The sequence below is a fragment of the Podarcis filfolensis genome, assembly GCF_964270895.1.
Source record: "Podarcis filfolensis genome assembly, chromosome: 6".
In the NCBI taxonomy this organism is placed as follows: Eukaryota; Metazoa; Chordata; class Lepidosauria; order Squamata; family Lacertidae; genus Podarcis; species Podarcis filfolensis.
In genome coordinates this window covers 42,580,374-42,600,613 of record NC_139609.1, presented here as the reverse complement: position 1 = coordinate 42,600,613, position 20,240 = coordinate 42,580,374, and the positions used below count along the sequence as shown (strand labels likewise).

At 44.1% G+C, this 20,240-nt stretch overlaps 1 protein-coding gene across 1 annotated transcript; it reads right to left on the bottom strand.

Moving 5' to 3' along the window:
• Window positions 1–520: 520 nt before the first annotated feature.
• DHCR24 (24-dehydrocholesterol reductase) lies at window positions 521–12,323 on the bottom strand. The gene is made up of 9 exons (XM_083619383.1): window positions 11,539–12,323; window positions 9,152–9,307; window positions 7,272–7,377; window positions 6,926–7,044; window positions 6,575–6,838; window positions 5,580–5,723; window positions 4,342–4,539; window positions 4,017–4,195; window positions 521–3,578 (listed from the first exon to the last, which is right to left on the bottom strand). Exons 1-9 carry the CDS (start codon window positions 11,767–11,769, stop codon window positions 3,425–3,427), a joined length of 1,551 nt encoding a protein of 516 aa, XP_083475509.1. The 5' UTR covers window positions 11,770–12,323; the 3' UTR covers window positions 521–3,424.
• Window positions 12,324–20,240: the final 7,917 nt, after the last annotated feature.

Here is a 20,240-nt window from a genome sequence, read left to right as displayed (position 1 = left end):
TGTTGATGCAACTACAAGGACCATCATCCCTGACCATGAGGCCAACAATGTTTAGAGGGCACATATTCGTTACTTCAGAACTAGATAGTACTGAAGCACAAGGAATTGAAGTATTAATTCATTTTATCAATTCCTTTAAGGACATTTTATTATACTGCTGAATAATGTGGTAAAATAATGCCAGGCAAGACCCTGTAGAAATTTATGGCAAGGTTTACTTTTGAGACATTTTATAGTCTAATGGAGGCATAAATTCTTTTTTTAAAAAAAGGATGCAATACAACATATTCTCTAAATATGGATGTGATCCCATGATTAGAAATAACAATTAAGTCTAGGAAAAAGCTAAAGATTGAATTTTGATAGCTTCAAAAATCCTATGAGCACTTCAAAAAGCTCCTGAACCCAGCTTCTATGAAGACCTACTTGAAAGTTTTCAAAGAGTTCTGCCCAATAAATGACATTTCAAATGTGTCTTCCATTCAAAGTGAATTGAGATGCTAGAGACGTACAGCAAAGATCTTCTCAACACCATTTTATTCAGTCACATCAAAATAGCATATTTTTTTTATGGTCGTAGCGCAAGTTCTGCCCGAGAGCAGCAGTACAAAACAGCTGACAGTTGCAACGTAAGTACACTGTGGCTGCTGGTATAAAATTAGGACATCTGAGTGGTTGGGACTCTTTTTCACTATGGTTGTAGCAAGAGGACAAACACACTTGCAGATACAGCCTGTGATGAGAAACAGAACCGTGTGCGACACAAAGACATACTCTACAGATTACAGACTCTGGCACTTTCCCCCCCTTTGCCTTTAGAACTCATTCCTGCACAGATAAATAATGGCAAGCATGGACTGCGCTGTCAACTCTCAGTCTCTTTCTGGATTCAACCTATGCCCAACAATCTGGCACAGCTACAGTGGCTTTTTACTGCTACTGCCACTTCCTACTCTCACAAACATTACGAGAATGGTTTTCAGATGTGCTACAGCAGTGTATGCAGGGCTTTCCCCCAACAAGGAATAGTTATCAGATGCATCAGTCTAAACGCATGTGCATTACTGAGTAGCTAAAATATGCTCTTGTTTATTCTCTTCCAATAAATAAAACCATCAGCTGGTCATAAATAAAACCCCACAGACAGTAAGATGTTTTCATATTGTCTCACCAAGCCGAACATTTCTCCCTATGTTCAGATAAATAATTCCACGTGAGAATTTTTGAGTCTTGGCTAGTCTTTGGATCAGATTTTGGTTAAACTTGGTGCAATGAAAAGGAAAGAAGAAACCCAAACCCACTTAACCCCTGTAAAACTGATTACAGATGTGAAGCGAGTTTTATTATGGGGAAGTTCATGGCCCCAGCTAAACTTAACCTATTGCTATTACATTAAGTTTTTAGGAAGCATTGATGTTAGAGGCGTTGGGGGCTTATTGCTTCGGTGCAGAAGCTTTACCCTAACAGAAAAACCACTAACTTGTAGAATTGTGAAAAAGAAAACAGCCATGTTAACATTTTAACATTAATCAGAATGTATGGAAAAGGGGGGCACACATAAAAGTAAAGTTGAGGCCCACTCCTCTCTCACTAGTGCGCAACCCAAACCCCTGGACCACTAAGGCTAGGTTTAATGAACTGTAGCCACTGCTACTTCCACAGCCCTACTGACAACACACCAGCCAGTGTGGAAGAAGCAGGGGGCAAAATTCCCCCTCACTAGAACAGCTCCCAGGGCTGGGCTGGTGGCCTAGTTCGGGCCTGTGGCTGCCAGCAGCTGGGATGGCTCAGGATCCAGTTGATCATGTGTTGGTCTCTCAACCCCAGGTTTCTGCTGAATATCACCAGCTGTATCTGTCACCCACCTTTTGAGCGATCACTTTGGAGGGCTTGACAGATGGCAAGAGATCTCTCTCACTGACAGATTTAGGCAGAAGGACAGCTCTGCTTCATCCAAACCCTCTGCCTTTTGTTGGGCAGGATGAGGGTAAAGAGGATGAAGAAATGGTATCCGTCCTCCTACAAGGCTGGCTGCGTGCAAGTTTGGCTTCTGGATGTACGTGGCTCTCTTAAGGCTTACTGAAAGTGGGACTTGTGGGTAAATGTGCATAGGATTGAGTTACATCATACAAAAGCTTAAGTTTCCTTTCATCTACATGTGGGGTGCATGTTCCGACATTTTAAAAATCTGGATATCTATTCCTACCCCACCCACATTTCCAAACGCTAATGAAGTCTAAAAAATAGGATGGCTAAAATGATCCAGGTCTCTTCCAGTTGATTAAGGCACTAAAAATAAAAATAAAAACTTCCTAAAAATAAAAGATACCCATGGTGAATACTGCCTTTCAAACTAAAGTTATGTGCATCATCTACCACACAAAACCCATAATTTGCTACACATTTCAAAAACAAAATAAAGCCTAAATTAGTTAGGCAACAAAATGAATCCACTTTGCTCAGTGTCTGATCAGTGTTGATCTTCTCCGTGTATTATGAAAAATGAGGCCAATCTTGCATTTCTGACAATCCATTTAAACTGCTAATCCAGTGTTTGTTACCCAAAAAACAGATAATCATAGCATATTCTGTATCTTGTAGCAGCAGCAGCAATACCAAAAAGCAACACAGGAAAACAAACAAACAAAGGCCATCCAGCGGCAGTTTGCACGGAAGACTTGTAGAACTGGGGGCAAGAGGGAGAACAGACAAAAGCAACATCATTTATAAACAGGAAAGATAAATGCGTCAATCCCTCCACAGTGCATACCAGCAAGTCTTCCCCTGCATCAAAGAAACCTTGATGGACACAACTAAAGAAAAATGTAATTCAAAGTAAAAGAGAGAGGCTGAACAATTCAAATTGCCTGCAAACCATAACTTCCAACGCTTTCAGACAGACAGGTCTACAACTGTGAATCTAATGCATGGTTACTTTTAACAATTCAAATGGAAATCCTGGGAAAGCTTAGTGATATGGTATAGGCAACAGTGACGTAATTTAAAGGCAGTCTCATTTGGCAGGTATTTGGCACTACCCTCGCGTAGAGGTGATGTTCTAAATTACAGGATCCCATCCCATTACGTTTGTAGTAGTGAAGCTCCTATCAAACTCCCACTGGCAATTGCTAGCTAGACTGCAGTTCTAGCATCCTCAAAACTCAGATTTTTCCCATTTTTCTACAGGAAACCACTAAAAGATCTATAGCAAACCTATAATTAAACCTTATAGGAATTTCCATTTCTAAGCTATAAGATTATTAAGTGTAGATTTTTTTTCATATAAAGGCAGGAGTTTATATCTCTTAAATCACAAATATGCTTGAAGTCTTTGGGACAGCAACAACATGCTTTCGTTAAGGACAGAGCAATTAGTTATTGTAAAATCCAGCTTCACCCGATTTCTTGCTCAGGTGAGTCCGATTTAATGTCTTGCAGATTTGCAGATTTTATCATACACCTCTGGAAAAGCATCATTACAATGAAGTTGCTTCCTCAGCTTGTGGTACAGCGAGCCATCAAACATTTCCCAGAATTCCTCACGGGTCATATAGCAATCAGCATACAACATCTGAAAACTAAAAGGAAGAACGAAAAACAGATCTTAAAATTGTTGCATCAGAAGGCCGCAGAAACTATTGATCATTTCTTAGAGCAGGCTATTTTGCCAGCACAAACGTTCAGATCTTATCCTAAAGGAACCCTTTTGTCTAGTCCCCAGTACTCCAATAGAACCCCATGAAACCAATTCTGAATTTTAGAGCAGAAAACACTTCAGACTGCCCAGTAGTCCCAAAAGGGAAGTCTGTCATAGCAGCTTATAATGAAGCACGTTTTTGTTAAATAATATATGCCTTCAGGTAAAAAGGATCCTTAAAAAAACCCTGACCAATAAAAAATTAAGTTAAAATTCTTTTTGTTTTTGCAACATCGTCATGCAGCAAGCTGAAAAGGTAACTGCAAGAGAGTTCTCCTAACAACATGAGAGAATGCCCTTTCGGGACTTAGACCCTTACCCATGAACACTCCTTACAAACTTTTCTATTTGCCTGGTGGAAGCCTTAGCTTCGAAGTATTTTGTTTTGGGCTCTCCGTAGGCTCCCACGTCCACATAGAGCTCTGCTTCATCTCCTTTTGGGTGGATCATGCCAGGGTTATTGGGCAAGATGAAGGGGCAGAGCCACAGAGGATAAACCTAGAGACAACGGAAGAACAAAAAAAATCACGACAAAGCAATACATGGGAGCCACTACTCAGCCCTTCTGAATCCTGTAGTTGAGACATGTTTTGTTTAACTACTGCTACTAAGAACAACCTAGAAGGTAGGAAAGATGCTCTTACTTTAATGTCACTGTGGAAGGTTTCGATACATTGCTCAAGGCTTTTCATGGGGACCATCATGTCTTGTACAACGTGATGCTGCTCATAGAGCTTCCGAATTGCTTCTCCTTGGGTCAGTTTTAAGAGGGAGATTTTAGGAGGAACCATCCAACCAAACAGGTAGCGGAAAACAGGGTTATTGCCAAATGGGATGATATCCTAGAAAACAGACCAAATGCATGTTGTGAGAAAGCTACGCGTTTCAAATCTGGATTGCCGACTTCAGAAATAACTGTCTGCCTTAAAAAACATCACCTCAACTCTTTTTCATCATTCATTTATTTTAACAAAATTCACATGCTGCTTGATTGAAATAAAACCTGTACAGTGGTACCTCGGGTTAACTACTTAATTCGTTCTGGAGGTCCGTTCTTAACCTGAAACTGTTCTTAACCTGAAGCACCACTTTAGCTAATGGGGCCTCCTGCTGCTACTGCCGCCGCCGCACGATTTCTGTTCTCATCCTGAAGCAAAGTTCTTAACCCAAGGTACTATTTCTGGGTTAGCGGAGTCTGTAACCTGAAGCATATGTAACCTGAGGCATATGTAACCCAAGGTACCACTGTATGCAGTTTACAAAAATCAAGTCGATTACAATTACTAGTGGCACTGATTAGTACATACAATAAAATAAAATAAAGCTACAGCACATATGGATTTAGCTAATTAGCGACTAATCCCACATAACATTGGAAGGATCTTCTGTGCAGTGAGCTGCAGCAATATGATGCTTTTCAGTCTGGGGAATGACCGCAACCATTTTTCCAGTTGGCTCACATTGGCGCTTACGACAAGCCCTGAGGGGAAATGCCTACCCTTTGCTCCTGTGGCTTGAAATCGAAGGGCGTGGGCAAATGAATTTTTTTTTTGCCCTAGCCGCTGATCATAGAATCATAGAATCATAGAGTTGGAAGAGACCACAAGGGCCATCGAGTCCAACCCCCTGCCAAGCAGGAAACAACTGATCAACTGATATCAGGCAACCAACAGGTAGGCAGCTGTCAAACTGGCCCATGGGAACTGGGACACGTCAACTGGTCAGATCTAGTTCCTACCCTGATATATAATATGGGGAAGAAGTTTGGCCTAGTCAGCTATTTCGCTAACTAGGTTTATCATTACCAGAGAGAGGGTTGAATTGATAAGGATGTGTCTGTGGGCTTGACTGACAGCAAATATGGCACGAACTGGAACCTTACCTGGAGCTCCCAGAATATGCTCCGTGTATGCCTGTGATAGTATTGCCTTGCAGGGATATATTCCGTTCCCGTCTTGTTAGCCTTTAGATAGTTCTCCACATGCTTGAAAAACCACGGCTTGTAGTAGCACCCAATTCTGTTGATCTTAACATAATCAGAAACACAATGAACACACCAGCACAAAAGCTACTTTGCCAGATGACAAAGTTTCATAACGTGGCTCTAATTACAGCTGCAATTGAATACAAGTTCTTTTAATGTTCAGCACATTTCTGCAACTGTTAAGAGTAAGATTGCCAAGGAAACACCAACAACAGGTTGTATTGATCAAGGGTCGCTATGAGGGTTGCTGCTCCAGATGTTGCTGCACTACAATTCCCTCCACCCCTAAGCATTGGCCAGCAATGGCTGGGGCCGACTGGCAGTTCAGTCCAACAACGTCTGTAGGCTGACACACTGTCTATCCTTGATGTCAAGTCATGCAATGTACATCATTTACAGGCAAATGTCTGTATGCAATCAACACTGGCAATTTTTTTTTGTAGATAAGAACTGCCTACAGGCCAATTCTGTGCACTTCTATCAGGCAGATTGGTTTGCCCCAGGCCTGTGGGAGAAATAGTTTTGTAGAATGACCTCTCCCACCAGATTAATTATGTGCAAGACATTCCACTCATGGAATTGATCTGCCCAGTATTTTGTTAAACTAGTTTAACAGTCACTCCTCCATCCAGAGAACCATGGGAACTACTGTTCTGTAAGGGAGGCTGAGCTCCAAAAAAGAATTCGCAACACTCTCAATGAACTACTGTTCTCTAGGGGAAGCTATGGCATTAAAAATACCATAAAAACTAAAGGAAGCCTGTACTGCAGATGGGCTCTCTAAACTTTAGAATGAATGAAGGGAAGAGATTGGTTTTCAGAGGCAAGTTTGGCTAGTTCTCCCCCCGCCGGTGTCCTATTTACCTGAAGAAGTGAAAAATCAATGTTGTTACCTTACTATGATCAGCTTCATTGGTCAAAACTCCGGTCATTATGACAGATTCTTCTAAAGAATAAACCAGACCCTCCACAAAATGGTTTTCTTTCTTCTCAGATTCTTCAGCAAATCTCTTGCAGATTGTCTTCAGTCCTCTCACAGGCTCATAATGCAGCTTCACATATTTTTTCGCTGGGATCATTTTTATTTCTGCTGCCACCAGGAAGCCCAGTGTGCCACAAGACCAAGGAACTGCATAAAATAGGTCTGAGTTCTCCTCCTGCAAAAAGCACGCAACACTAAGGCGCATACAGATACAGAGCAGGAATAACGTCACAAACCACAGCAAATTAAAATGTTATCTTACCGGTGTACATCTCACATGGCTCCCATCAGCAAGAACAAGTTCATAGGCCACGCAGGAATGCTGAAACAGTCCATAGATGTGGGAGGACGATTCAATACCAGTCCCCATGATCAAACCCCCTGAACAAGAGATCATTGCACAACAATCACATGAATTGTATTTTCATTTTCCAGAGGACTTACTTAAATAACAAGTGAATTTTCACAGCTTGGGAATCATACAGTGAGCATTAGATCTTATGCATCACAGAAAAGTATAAAAATAATTTGCTTTTAATTGCTAAGTGGAACTGTATTGAAATATTTAAGAGTTGTAGTTATATTTTACAAATCCCAAGACCTCTCACCTACAGTAAGGTCATCAAGTTCTGGTACCACTGGAATAGTCCAGCCTATGGGGTTGAGGTGTGCTGTTAATTGTCCCATTGTGACCAAGGGTTCCACATGGACAACCTAAGGAAGAACACATTTTATATGCCAAGACTGAATGCCGCCATCAATACATATCTGATGCCGAAGCAATAACACAGAAATGCACTCTGCCCCATCATTTGGTGCACACCTTAAAAGTTACCCCGGTCTTTGTGAATCAGGAAATACAGTGGAAAAGAAATACTTTAAACAGGTTAGTGTTGCAATCATGCTTGCCTATCCTGGATGTAATTAGGCAAATTACAACTAGGAAACCTGTAGCATGAATGCTTTAAGACTGAGCAGCACAACAGTACTTTCTGCAGCAGACAAGGCAGCTAAGGTTGCACCAAAAACTTGAAAATTTGGCCCAAGAAACTCCTGTCTGCACTGTTTATCACAAACATATATACTAGTGCATGAACAAAGTGTAGGATCATGCCTCTGTTCCTGGCTATTGTACCTTCCACTTGCTAGGCAGAGTTGTGTAAGCCAACTTCCCATGAACAGAAGCCTCATCCTTCAATTAGCATACAGAAATGGCAAGTTTCATTTCTTTCACAATCAAGCAGTTATCTACATTGATCTCCTTCTTTAATAATAATAAATGCATTTTGCAGTGGTTCCAACCCTACCTTTGGAACTGAGTCCAGAGAGTAGCACTGAGAGTGCCTTTCAACCCCTTGGTAGCTACATTATGAACTTGCCACAGCGTACTATCTTACAGGTATCTCCAATGCTATTTACCATATTTTTCGCTCTATAAGACGCACTTTTTCCCTTCTAAAAATTAAGGAAAAATGTGTGTGCGTCTTATGGAGCGAATGCAGGCTGCCCGGCTAAGCCAGAACAGGGAGAGGGAGCGCTGTGCAGCGCTCCCTCTAGCTATTCTGCCTTTTGGATGGCCCCGCGAAGCTCCCCGTGCCCTGCGGAGGCTTCGATCAAAGCTAGATCAGCTATCCCACCAGCTATCCCAGAAGCCAGAACAGCAAGAGGCTATCCCAGAAGCCAGATCCCTCTTGCTGTTCTGGCTTCTGGGATTCAGAACCCCCCCCCCCTTGTTTCCTCCCCCCCAAACTAGGTGCGTCCTATAGAGCAAAAAATACGGTAATATCTACATGAAGCTATCGGGATCGGTCATTATGAGTTTTGGGGCAAGGTGCCATCAGTATGCTGATGAAACTCAGCTCTATCTCCGTAACATCTGAAGTGGGAGAGGCTGTACAGCGCCACTTAGATGCAGTGGTGAAATGGATGAGGAAAAACAAGCAGAGCTTGAATCCTGCCAAGGTGAAGGCACTGAAGGTGAGTAGTTCCCACATCCAAGATGCGTAGGCAACTCTCCATAAACACAGAGAAGTAGTGGTCAGTGGGATGGCAGCGTTTACTTGCCCTTCCGTCACTGGTGTTTCTACATATTACTGGGAGGGAGACAGGAAGGTGCAAGGAGTGCCAGATTGGTTCCACCAACGAGTTTGCACTGCGCCAACCTGGCCCCTTGCAGTAAGCTGGAGTGACATGAGGTCAGGTAAGTGCTGCTGCCCCACTGCCTGCTACTAAGACAGAGTGAGCAAAAGATAGCAATTCTGAAGACACCAGCTAGTGGGGAAACATCCTCAGTAGTACTGCCACACCAGAGGTCCTGTGTCCCAAGGTCTGATTCTTCCGCTTCGAAATCACGTGCCTCATCCTTGGTCAGGCACCTCAAAGAGGACCAGAAAGCACAAAAACCAACAGGCTCAATGATGTTCAGCAATGGCCACATCCCTTGAACAAAAGTTGATCACTAAAATAGAAGGATCAATTCCAAGCTTACCATTCTCTCAGTGTCCACTTCCAGAATATCCATCAAGTTGATTGTTATATTTTTAAGCGTCTTCTTGTACTTTCCAACACGAAGAGACACCGTAAGCCAGCCAGGACGTCCTGTGCACATATATGTTTTTAGCCCTTCTTTTTTCCATTCTCGTACCTGCAAGAAAGGAAGATTAATTTAACACCTTATATATAACAACTTGATGTTGTTTTTGCAAGTAAACAGATCTGCATCTGAGAAAACTGATTCTGACTAGAAGAATCCTACGTACACTTCCCTGGAAGTCCCATTAAATATAATGGGGCAACTGAAAGCAAACATTTACTTAACAAAATTTATATACTGCTTAATTTAGAAAACCTAAGCCAACACTTCCTGAACTCCCCCTCCCCCAGATTACTTGAAAACTCTTGAGGGTCTTGGTGGACCACTTAATGGTTTTTCTGCCTGTTCTCAAGATAGTACCTTTAACACAAAAGGTTTTAAAATTTGCATTGGTATTGCAATTAAGACAGAATAAGAGCCTACTAGGGCTGTGTTCACACTCCCACTGTGCTCACTGCCATTCCGGTGCAAATGCATCCTGGACTTTGTTACACTACTGTTTTATAAGTTTCCCCCCAAACTAGCTTCACACTGATTGAGAGTCCTTAAGCCATTTGCAATTCATCTCCAGCCAAGGTGTGAACACTTCTACATAGGGAAAAGGTGTCACTGCCTACCAATGCACCCTAGTGTGTACACAAACAGACACAAATCTTACACTAGTGGAGCCATGTTGATGTGAAAAGCTGGGGAGGGGGGACAGAATGAGCTGTGCTGCGAAATTCATTGGGGCAGCGGAAGGGACTTCACTGAGCTTTAAAGTGGTAATGTGAACACACTCTACTATCTGAAAAGCATGACAGCACAGGCCAGTCTGGCCTTGTTTGCACTGTGATGAGCAGAAAACTGCAGTGTGAGGTTAAAGTATCTCATGCTACTGAACCCCACGATGATGATTATACAATGCCATTGGTGTGCACCGTGTTCTTCTAGCTCTAGCCTGTCTCCTCTTAATGGCCTTTTCTCTACACTAAAAAGCCCCAAGTGCTGTAACCTTTCTACACAGGAAGTTGCTATTTTCATCAACAGGAACGAAAGAGTAAAGGCTTGTTTGGTATAATGTTGTAATCATTGTTTTTATTATTGCTTGTAAGCCGCTCTGAGCCCGGCCTTGGCTGGGGAGGGCAGGGTATAAATAAAAATTATTATTATTATTATTATTATTATTATTATTATTATTATGACCTGTCAGGGAGACATATGGCACAGAATAGGCTCTCTGCAATTTGAATGCTTCCTGATTTATGTGCCTGATGCTTCCCTAGCATCAGGCACATACCTACGCAAGCCACATACGGACTCCACTAATGTTTATGCCTGTTATCCATAAACAAGAGGACCACTGAAGACTAGGTGTCCCTTGTGGTCCTTTCCAACTCTACAATGCTATGATTATATGAAGAAGATACTGTCTAGAGAGCAATAATGTGCCAAATACTGGCACTGCTTTCTTGAAGCACCTTTCCTTCCACTTACAATTGGTTTGTGTAACAGTAATGGAATGCCTTCTCTGCTGAAATACATCACTACTTGTATTGACCATCTGCCAGTTTCTGAAAACACACCTGTTTGCAAGATGTGTCCCTTGATATCTTCATCTGGGGCAACCCACTTAGATGAGCATCATCTGATTTTCCCACCTTTTAATTTTAATGGTACTGTTTTCTAGTGTATTTTAATGGCTGGGTTTTTAAATAATTTCTAAACTGCTCAGAAACCTACTCTAGCATTACATGGTATATAAGTAAATAAGATATTAATTTAGCACTGTATCACTGCTACAGGCCCACAGCTGATTGGTCAGGAATGGCGAAACTGACTCCAAATCACATCAGCCTCAGCTAGCAAAGCCAATAGCTGGGATGATGGTAGTTGTAGTCCAACATCATCTGGAGGGCCACAGGTTTCCCATCCCTGCTTTGGTCCAAGGGTGCAGCCAGAGATACAACCCAAAGTAACAGGGCAACAACATAATTGTCAGGATATCTCCTCTGAGTTTTTGCATGAGAAAAATTTCCAATATCAGCAATATCACAAAACTGCTAAAAGGGGGGGGGGGGCACCAGACTCAATGGTTGCTGTGAGTAGTCCTGATCTGCAACTCAAGACTTCTATTTAGCCTCATTCAAACCTCTGGCCAACTTCCATGCTTGAAAACCTCTGCTCCAGGGAAGGAAGGCCAGGAACACCCGGAGTCTTACTAGGAAAACTGAACAGCCTGCACTTCTTCCAACTTGTAAACCCTGTTGGGGGGACTTTCCCCCTCCGCCCGCCCTTCTCACCTGCTCCTGGATGTTGCGAACACGCAGGTTGTGCTGCCGGGGGGCGCTGTGCATCTTCTGCACCATCCAGGCGCGGAACTGGTAGTAGATGTCGAAGAGCACGGAGAGGGGCAGCAGGAAGAGGCAGACGAAGACCCAGCGGTGGTGGACCAGAACGTACCCGAGCCCCTTGTAGCGGGCCCACAGGATGAGCAGCAGAAGCCCGACCCCGAGAGACAGCAGAGGACCCATCGCGAACCCTCGCCGGCACTCACTCACACGCAACGCGCCTAACAACCCAAGTCGTTCTCCTAATCGGATCCGCTCGACTCCCGCAGCACCCAACAAGCCGGCACAACTTGTTTTGCACAGCCGGCCTCTTCAGTCCCCAGTTGGCTCACCTAGCAGCCACCTGTTCCAACAACCCCCGAGACCCCGCTACCCTCCGCCGCCTCTTCCCACGTACAACGGTCAGCACCGTCTTAGCAGCGCCGCCGCCCTGTGCAAAGCAAGGCGGGCACTCGCCCCTCTCCTTTCCTCGCAACGGGGCAAGTCTCTTTACAGAGTATGTTTGGAGACCCGGGTTCAGAAGAACCGCGTCGGGGACCCGCGCGCGCCTTCCCCACGACCGTGTCACACCCGCTCGCGGACCGGCGTCACCCCCAGCTCGCGAGTCGACCGTTCCTTGCGCTCCCCTGCACAGCCCCAGCCGAGCCAACGTTCGGCGCTTAACACCCGGCGCTCCGCCCCCGGCCCGACTCGAAGCGCTGCCCACCTCCCTCCTGGTTGGCCGGTCGGGCTCCTCGGCGGTGAGGAGAGGGACGGCGTCCAACCAATGGGGTGGCGCCGTTTGGATCGGATCAGGCGCCGAGTGGCGGGATTGGCTGGCGAGGGGGGGGGCGAGGGGGCGGGGAGCTAAACACCCGTACCGGCCGGGTGCCTCGGAGCAGCACGAGGCCAGTTGGCGGAGCGAGTGCCGCGCGCCGCCTCCCCGCCCTAGGCAGGCATGCAGGCTGGGTGCTCTCGCCTTGGGGGGGGGGGGATGACGCTGCAAGGCATGCTTTTTTTGTATGGAGGACCCAACCCCCGGTTCTGTTCGTGAACTGACGAATAGTGACCCGTCTCTGGTACTGTGGAGGGTTTCCCGCAAGCCATGCAACGGGGGAATGCCCGTCCTAAATTGCAGTCAGAACAAAGAGGCCTCTTGCTCGGATACCAAAACATAGGAGAGGGAAATAACGTTGCAATCCTTTACACACCTGAGAGTTTATCGGTATAGGATTGCGCTTAAGTATTTTGGCAAATGTGCCTCCTCCTCTGCTCATGGGACAACTCGCGTGCCAAGGGAGACTTTCCCCTGCCTTGCCCTGCAGATACAGTTCTGTGGGCTCGGAAATGCAGTTGGCACGGTGGGGTGAAACGGCAGCCAGGGTCTGGAGCAGCACCAGGGGGGCATCCTTTCAGGCCACGTGCTGCCTGGTGGCACCTCGCCTGGAACGTTGTAATCCTGCCCCCTTTGTCCGGGGCACAGTGCCGCGGCACGAGGCGAACCATCTGCAGCCTCTGGGCGTTCGCCATGTTAGAAGCCGTGTCCAAGTTCTGAATCTTCACGTTGCTTGCTAAACAGAGAGCTCTTTGTGAAAGCAGAACTCAATCCTACGCATTATCGTTATGCTCGTTTTATTATGCTGCTGCGTATTGTTATGCTGTGTGTTATGTTGTTGTTGTTCTGCTTAAATTATGTTTGTAGTGTTGTATTCCGCCCTTGGATCGTTGGATAAAGGGTGGTATATAAATTGAATAAATTAATAATAATTAGCAGAAGGAGAGGGATGAGTGAGTTGGCAGAATTCTTGGTACAGTATTCTCTGTAACAGTACCCCCTAGATTGCAGGTGGGGAACTGCAACTTTTGAAAGTTTGCACACACAGCAAGATACAAACATACTGTGTTCTTCTAAAAATAAAATAAAATAAATGATGTGCCAGTTCTCATATCTTGGTAAGCATGTTATGGGTGCCATGGGCAGCAAAAAGAGAGGTGCTTGTTTTCTGTGCCTGTGAGTATTGTAACAAAAAGCTCTGCATACATACAGTTAATGCCAAAACATTCTTCTAAGCAGTTCTAAATAACCAGTTACAAAACATTAAAACAAAAATCCATAATTAACTACTTTTATATATTTTGGAAAGTTGTTTGGACATCTGTTAATATACAACCAAATTTTGCAAAAGGCTTCCTGCAATCGAGCAGGTTTTTATGTATGGATGCAACTGAGCGGCATAGAATAAAATAATTGTAGAGTTGAAAGGGACCCTGAGGATCATCTAGTCCAACCCCCTGCAATGCAGGGATATGCAGCTGTCCTTTACTGTGATTGAACCTTCAACCGTGGCATTATGAGCACCATGCTCTAGCCAGCTGACCTATCCATTGAAACATTAGAAGATAAACATCCATCATTAAAACACGCAATAAAACAATCCCATTAAAACACAGAAATGAAAATAGGAGATTCAGATAAAGTTATCAAAGTTAAAATCATCTGGCCTTGTAAGAAAGCCTGAAAGGGAAGAATAAACATAAGCACTGGATAATTTTATAATGGATGGTACAAGATACAGTGCATCACATCTTCAATTCGGCCTTTCTGCACAAGCCCAAACCATCCTTTGCTAGTCTGTTAGAAAATCTACAACCATATCTAGACATCAATAGGCATGGCTTGGAATCCAAACTCGGTAAAAGCATGTCTGGAACAGGGGGAGGGGTGGAGTAAATTTTGATAGATAGGTGGCCCTTTCATGGTCTGGTTTGATTTCACTGTACCAGACAGCAGACTTAAAATTCTTCATGTATTCAATATTTCTTTTAGCATCTTTGAAAAAAATTATATCCCAGCTCTTACAGTCAGATGAACCCTGCATTGACCTTGTTGTGAGAATCAAGTAGCTTACCATCAAATATCTGCTAAATTGTGTCCAACCTTCTATATTCTGTAAGTCTTAAAAACACAATTTTGCTAAACGTTGATCTAGCACCACTGATAGTTTTTTGTAATACATTGGTACCTCGGGTTAAGAACTTAATTCGTTCTGGAGGTCCGTACTTAACCTGAAACCTGAAGCACCACTTTAGCTAATGGGGCCTCCTGCTGCTGCCGTGCCGCCGGAGCACGATTTCTGTTCTCATCCTGAAGCAAAGTTCTTAACCCGAGGTACTATTTCTGGGTTAGCGGAGTCTGTAACCTGAAGCGTCTGTAACCCGAGGTACCACAGTACAGTATAATGTGTTTGTGTATACATAGAATCATAGAATCGAAAAGTTGGATGGGACCCCAAGAGTCACCTAGTCCAACCCTCTGTAGTGCAGGAATCTCAACTAAAGCATCCATGACAGATGTCCATCCAACCTCCACTTAAAAACTTCCAATGAAGGAGAGTCCACACCCTCCTGAGGGAGTCCATTCTACAGTACTGTCGAACAGCTCTTATTGTCAGAAAGTTCTTCCTGCCTGCTGTTTACTTGGAAACTCCTTTCCTTTAACTTGAATCCATTGGTTTGAGTCCTACTCTCCAGAGCAGGAGAAAACAAGCTTGCTTCAGCTTCCATGTGACAGCTTTTTTGATATTGGAAGATGGCTATCATATCTCCTCTCAGTCTCCTCTTCTCCAGGCTGAACATACCCAGTTTTTAGAGAAGGGAGGCCTACTTCATTCCTCAATAGTGCACCGGCTGTGAGATACTGCCAAATGCATGTACAAGAACATATACTGAATTACATAAAGTTCATCTCTACAATGGCTACTCCAAATTGCTACATACCCTGATTTCTCTTCAGATTGCTAGACAGATATACACAATTGAACCTCACATTCTCACACATGGGGTGAGGAGCATTTATATATCTTTCAACATGGAGGTATCAGCATGTCAACAAATGGTTAAGATGAAGTTTGGCTCATACTCTGACTACTGGAAAGTTTACCATATAATAGATATCAGCATTCTGGCACAGAATAAACCAAGTCATACCTGGCAAGGGACTGTCCATGAGGAATGTAGATGCTGGTGTCTCTTTGGCCTTGGCTTTAAAGGGACTTTTCTACTAGCAGCTAAAGAGATAGATCTACAGTTGAAGAACGGAAACCTCATTTATGAGTAGACAGATATGGATGCTGCTTGTTGGAGCCTGGTATCTTTGCCCATTCCCAAAGCTCTGCTTTTAAGCCATTTCTGCAGACTGAAGGCTGGGGAGATGTGAAGTCTTTATATTGCCTCTTTGTGGGCTGCTTAAATGCCTTTGTGAAGAAAACAAGAAGTTGTCTGTCAGGCTGCCTACCTGTGTCTCCACTGTCTCAGAAAGCAACTTGAAAATATATTTGTTTTCTTTCCCTGGTTCCCCCCCACCCCCTGGAAGAGAAATGCTGCTTCTTATGTCTTAGTTTCAGTTGGAAGGTTAAGGCTAAAGTTTCAAGGATTGCTCAGATCAGCCTTGTTGCCACTGGTTTATTGAAAAATTACTTGGTGTACTCTCAGGAGTACACGGAGTTCCATAAATAATTACTTGAAGCATTCTCTTACCAGCAGTCATGTATTGTTTTGCTAACCTTCCAAACCAAGGGCGTGCGCACAATATATTTCACAATCTTACTCCATCAGAGCACTTTCCACATTCCATGATAATATGCCACAATCTCATTCCAGAGCTATACACGAAATAGTGTGCATCTTTTTTTTGTGTGTGTGTGTGTGTATGTGTGTCACTCTAAAAGAGCAGCCTCTCCACTTGCCACAACAAATAATGCCTGAACTCTGGGTCTTTTACTCTGAGCCCCAGATCTGCTTCCCTTCTTCCCCTTTTACACTTCTTTGCAAAATCATTGTTTATACGCCAACTGGCAGGGCCAGCCAAAACAGAGCCAGCTTGGGGCAGAGTGAAGCAGCCCACCTTAGGCAGCAGAAACCTACAGGGTAGTGTCAGCCCTGCTGCCAGGGATCCATAGTGATGGCCTCCGGTGACACCTTGTGAGATCTTTGGAACAGTGTTTGAAACTCCCATTGTTCTAGGCACATTTTGTGACAGGGAATTTCATCAGCGCGAGCAGTTTCTGAGCTCTGGGCGCAGTATTGCACCTAAGATATCAGATTAAAACTGCAAAGTGGAAAGAAAGGAGGACCTTTTTCTGCCTCCCTCCTTCCTGCTACTGTCTGAATGTGTAGCACACAGGTGCTTGCATGGTGTACTTGAATATATCCAGTATTCTGAACCTGCATAAATGGTGTATCCTCAAGTGGTGGAGAAAGGAGGGTTCATCATTGCTCAGTGCTTACGCCTACACAGGTAAGCCACCTGAAGCTTAGTTTGTTTCAGTTACGTAATGGGTGGTGGAGGAGCATGCGGATTGAGTTCAGCTTGATTCTGATGTATCCAGGTGTGTTGGATTTATTATCTGTAATTGGCTTTATTACAGATTATCTGTAATCTGCTCTGTGATGGTTTTATGGCAAAAGGTGGGATTGGAGCACCCAGTGGTCAAAACTCCCATTGTTCTAGGCACATTTTGCGACAGGGAATTTCATCAGTGCGAGCAGGTTCTGAGCTCTGGGAGCAGTGCTTGCGCCTAAGATTTCAGACTAAAACTGCAGAGTGGAAGGAAAGGAGGACCTTTTTCTGCCTCCCCACTTCCAGCTACTCTCTGAAGGCTGGAGAAGAGACCCTCCTAAGAATATTAGGGGGAGGCGGGCAGGGGAAGGGTTAGACCATGTGAAAGATTTTAGCTGCAGTTCATTCATTTTCAGCTTTGTATTCTTGTTTTTTTTTTTTAAAGCGCACCTATACATTCCACTGTTGCGCCCATAACATAGGTTTAAGGTGCCATTTAGCTTCTAGATTTCATATCTCTAACACTGCACTGGAATGCATGGAGTTGATGGGTTCCAGGCAGCAAGAGTGGTGGATGAGAAGTTACTGAAGTCATCATTATCGTAAGGTCTTTGAATCTGAGTGATGCTATGAAATGGTTTGTGAGACACATTTCTGGTGACTTTATGAGCACGCCTCTGCAGTGACCATTGTGCCATTTATCATTGTGATTTCATATGGAACAGGATTGAAAGGCATTGAAAGTTTGTTGCAAAGCTCTTAACATAGATCACCTCCCTCTCTCCCTTATGAAATGCACTACTGTGTCTCGCTTGCATTGGTCTGCATACTTTTTAATTGCAAGCTTTGCCTTATTATCACGTTGGTGCAGTGTGCATCCCTGTGTGGGAAGTCAATTTGAGCAAATGTTGTCCTTACCTTTCCACCAAACATGGTAGCTGGTGCCATGCAAGTTCTGAGGGTATGGTTTCGGAGCTTCAGAGAAATGGAAACAATTCTTGTTTTATACTGGCTGCCTCTGCTGTGACAATTCATAAGTCTTTCTCAAGCGTCCTCATAAATCTCTAAACTTCCCCATTTGCTTGAGACCAACGAGAGGCAATGTTTTTGATATTTGAATCCAAGATGGTCTGAAAAATGAGGAAATTACACACTTTGAACAGGTGGTCCATTGTCACTATTTACAGTAGTAGGCAGGCCATTAGATGAAAAGCATTTGTCCAATTTGGGGGTGACAGCATTCGCTGAAGTAGTGGTGACCATTTCTACCTCTTGATCACTGCTGTGCTCATCCATAACAACCCAAAGATGTCCTCCATTGGCGAGGTCACAGAAATCAGCACTGACTCGACCAATGGTGATAGAGGACAAGGGGAAACATGCAGTGGCGCAGAGTGGAGTTTCTGTGAAGATGCTGCTTGGCACAGTGTGGAATATTTTATATGTTTATATTTTAATCCCAAGGAGGCAGAGACCGAAACCAAAAGTGGGTGGGGTGACCCCTTTCCTCACACTTTCTTTCTGCTACCTCCCTCCACCCAGATCTTCAGCTGATTGCATACAGAGGGCTTTTGAAATTAGGGCCACATAAAATTTGGCTAAAGGCCTCGTGTGGCCCTAGGGCTGCTGCAGTTTGCCCACTCCTGCCCTAGTGGTTGCATCTCTGCCATGGAAGCAGAGCATTCACAAGTTAGAGATTTGTCAGTTCAACGGAGACTCTTCTTGAGGTTGCTTATTTACACTATTCTCCTTTTATGAAATAAGTTTTGCAAGGGTAGTCTGTGGCCACTTCCCTTCCTGTAAACTGATACATATGAGGCATTTGATCCCTGGGGGTGGGAACCCCCCCCCTAATAAATTCAAGTTAGTTGGAGCTGGGTGAAAGGAAGGAGGGAGGAAAAAGTGCTGCATTTGTGTCCCCGTTCAATTCATCACTGCAAGGGCCTGAGATAATGCCTGTCACACAAAACTTCCCAAAATAGAGCTCTTTGCTGCAGAGAAGGTTGCGGGGAGGGAAGGTACAGTATATGAGTTTCAGGAGGCAGAGTCCTTTAGATCTATTAAAAAAGCTGTAAGAATTATTGCTGAGTAGAACGGTTGATTATGCAACATGAAGCCTTCTCTCTGGCTTGTCATATAGCGAGTGACCGAGAATATGGTCCTGGTTTAACACTTTTGAGGGCAGCTCTGCCTTCCCCATCCCTTTGATGGCTGGGTGTGTGTATTAGGATGGCACGCAACACATTGCAGGGGAAGGGCCCTAGCTCAGAGGCAGAGCTTTTGCACTGCATGCAGAAGGTCCCAGGTTCTCTTCTGGCAGTCAATACTGAGTTTGATGGACCACTTCTCTGATTCAGAATAAGGCAGCTTCCTATGTTCCTACATAGGTTTTTCTTTGCCAGCCTGGGCTGGGGGAGAGAACTGTTGCTGGTGTGGGGGGGAGGCTTTGCTGTGGTGGAGGACCCAACTTAATAGTGGTGGTAGGAGAGCCTGTTGAAAGCATGTCCTGTACACTATTTTATGACATTTTTGTTGGCATAATAAAGATATTGCCCTGGTATGGACTTTTTCTTATGGACCAACATAGCTACTTTTAATATCCTTGTGTTTATTCTTTCCACAGTTTCTTATAATATGGAATCTTGGGCATTAGTATTATGTACTATTATGTGCTTATTCTTACATTCTAGTAATGGGAGTTGTTTCTTCCAGCCTTTTGCCAACTAATCTTTCAGCAGAAGCTAACTTATTCCCTACAAATTGTTTGTGTTTAGATAGTATCCCACCCATCCAATCTACCAAGTGAAATAACTTTGGGATTGGTTTATATCTTATTCTCTTTAACATTGTATATTACATTAATAACTTTATCCCAAAAGTTTCTTATTTATTTTCAGTGCCATCAAAGATGCTTGGAACATACAGTGTAGGGCCAAACTATGGGATTACCAGCCTCATATAACCAACATGCTTAAGTTTAATTAACACATGAAGAGGTTAATACCATAGAGTAAGCTGTCCTGCCAGGCTTAGCTATGTCCACTTCCCCTCACCTTGGGAGGTAATCAAGCCTTTGTTCTCCCCCAGTCTACCTGAGAGCCTCATAGTGTGAAGAGGTTTGAGCTGGTTGCTCCAGCCCAGCCACATGGCTTTCACCAGCCATTCTTGAGTTCCTTTATACCAATACAGTGGTACCTCGGGTTAAGAACTTAATTCGTTCTGGAGGTCCGTTCTTAACCTGAAACTGTTCTTAACCTGAGGTACCACTTTAGCTAATGGGCCTCCCGCTGCCCCCGCACCACTGGAGCACAATTTCTGTTCTCAACCAAGCAAAGTT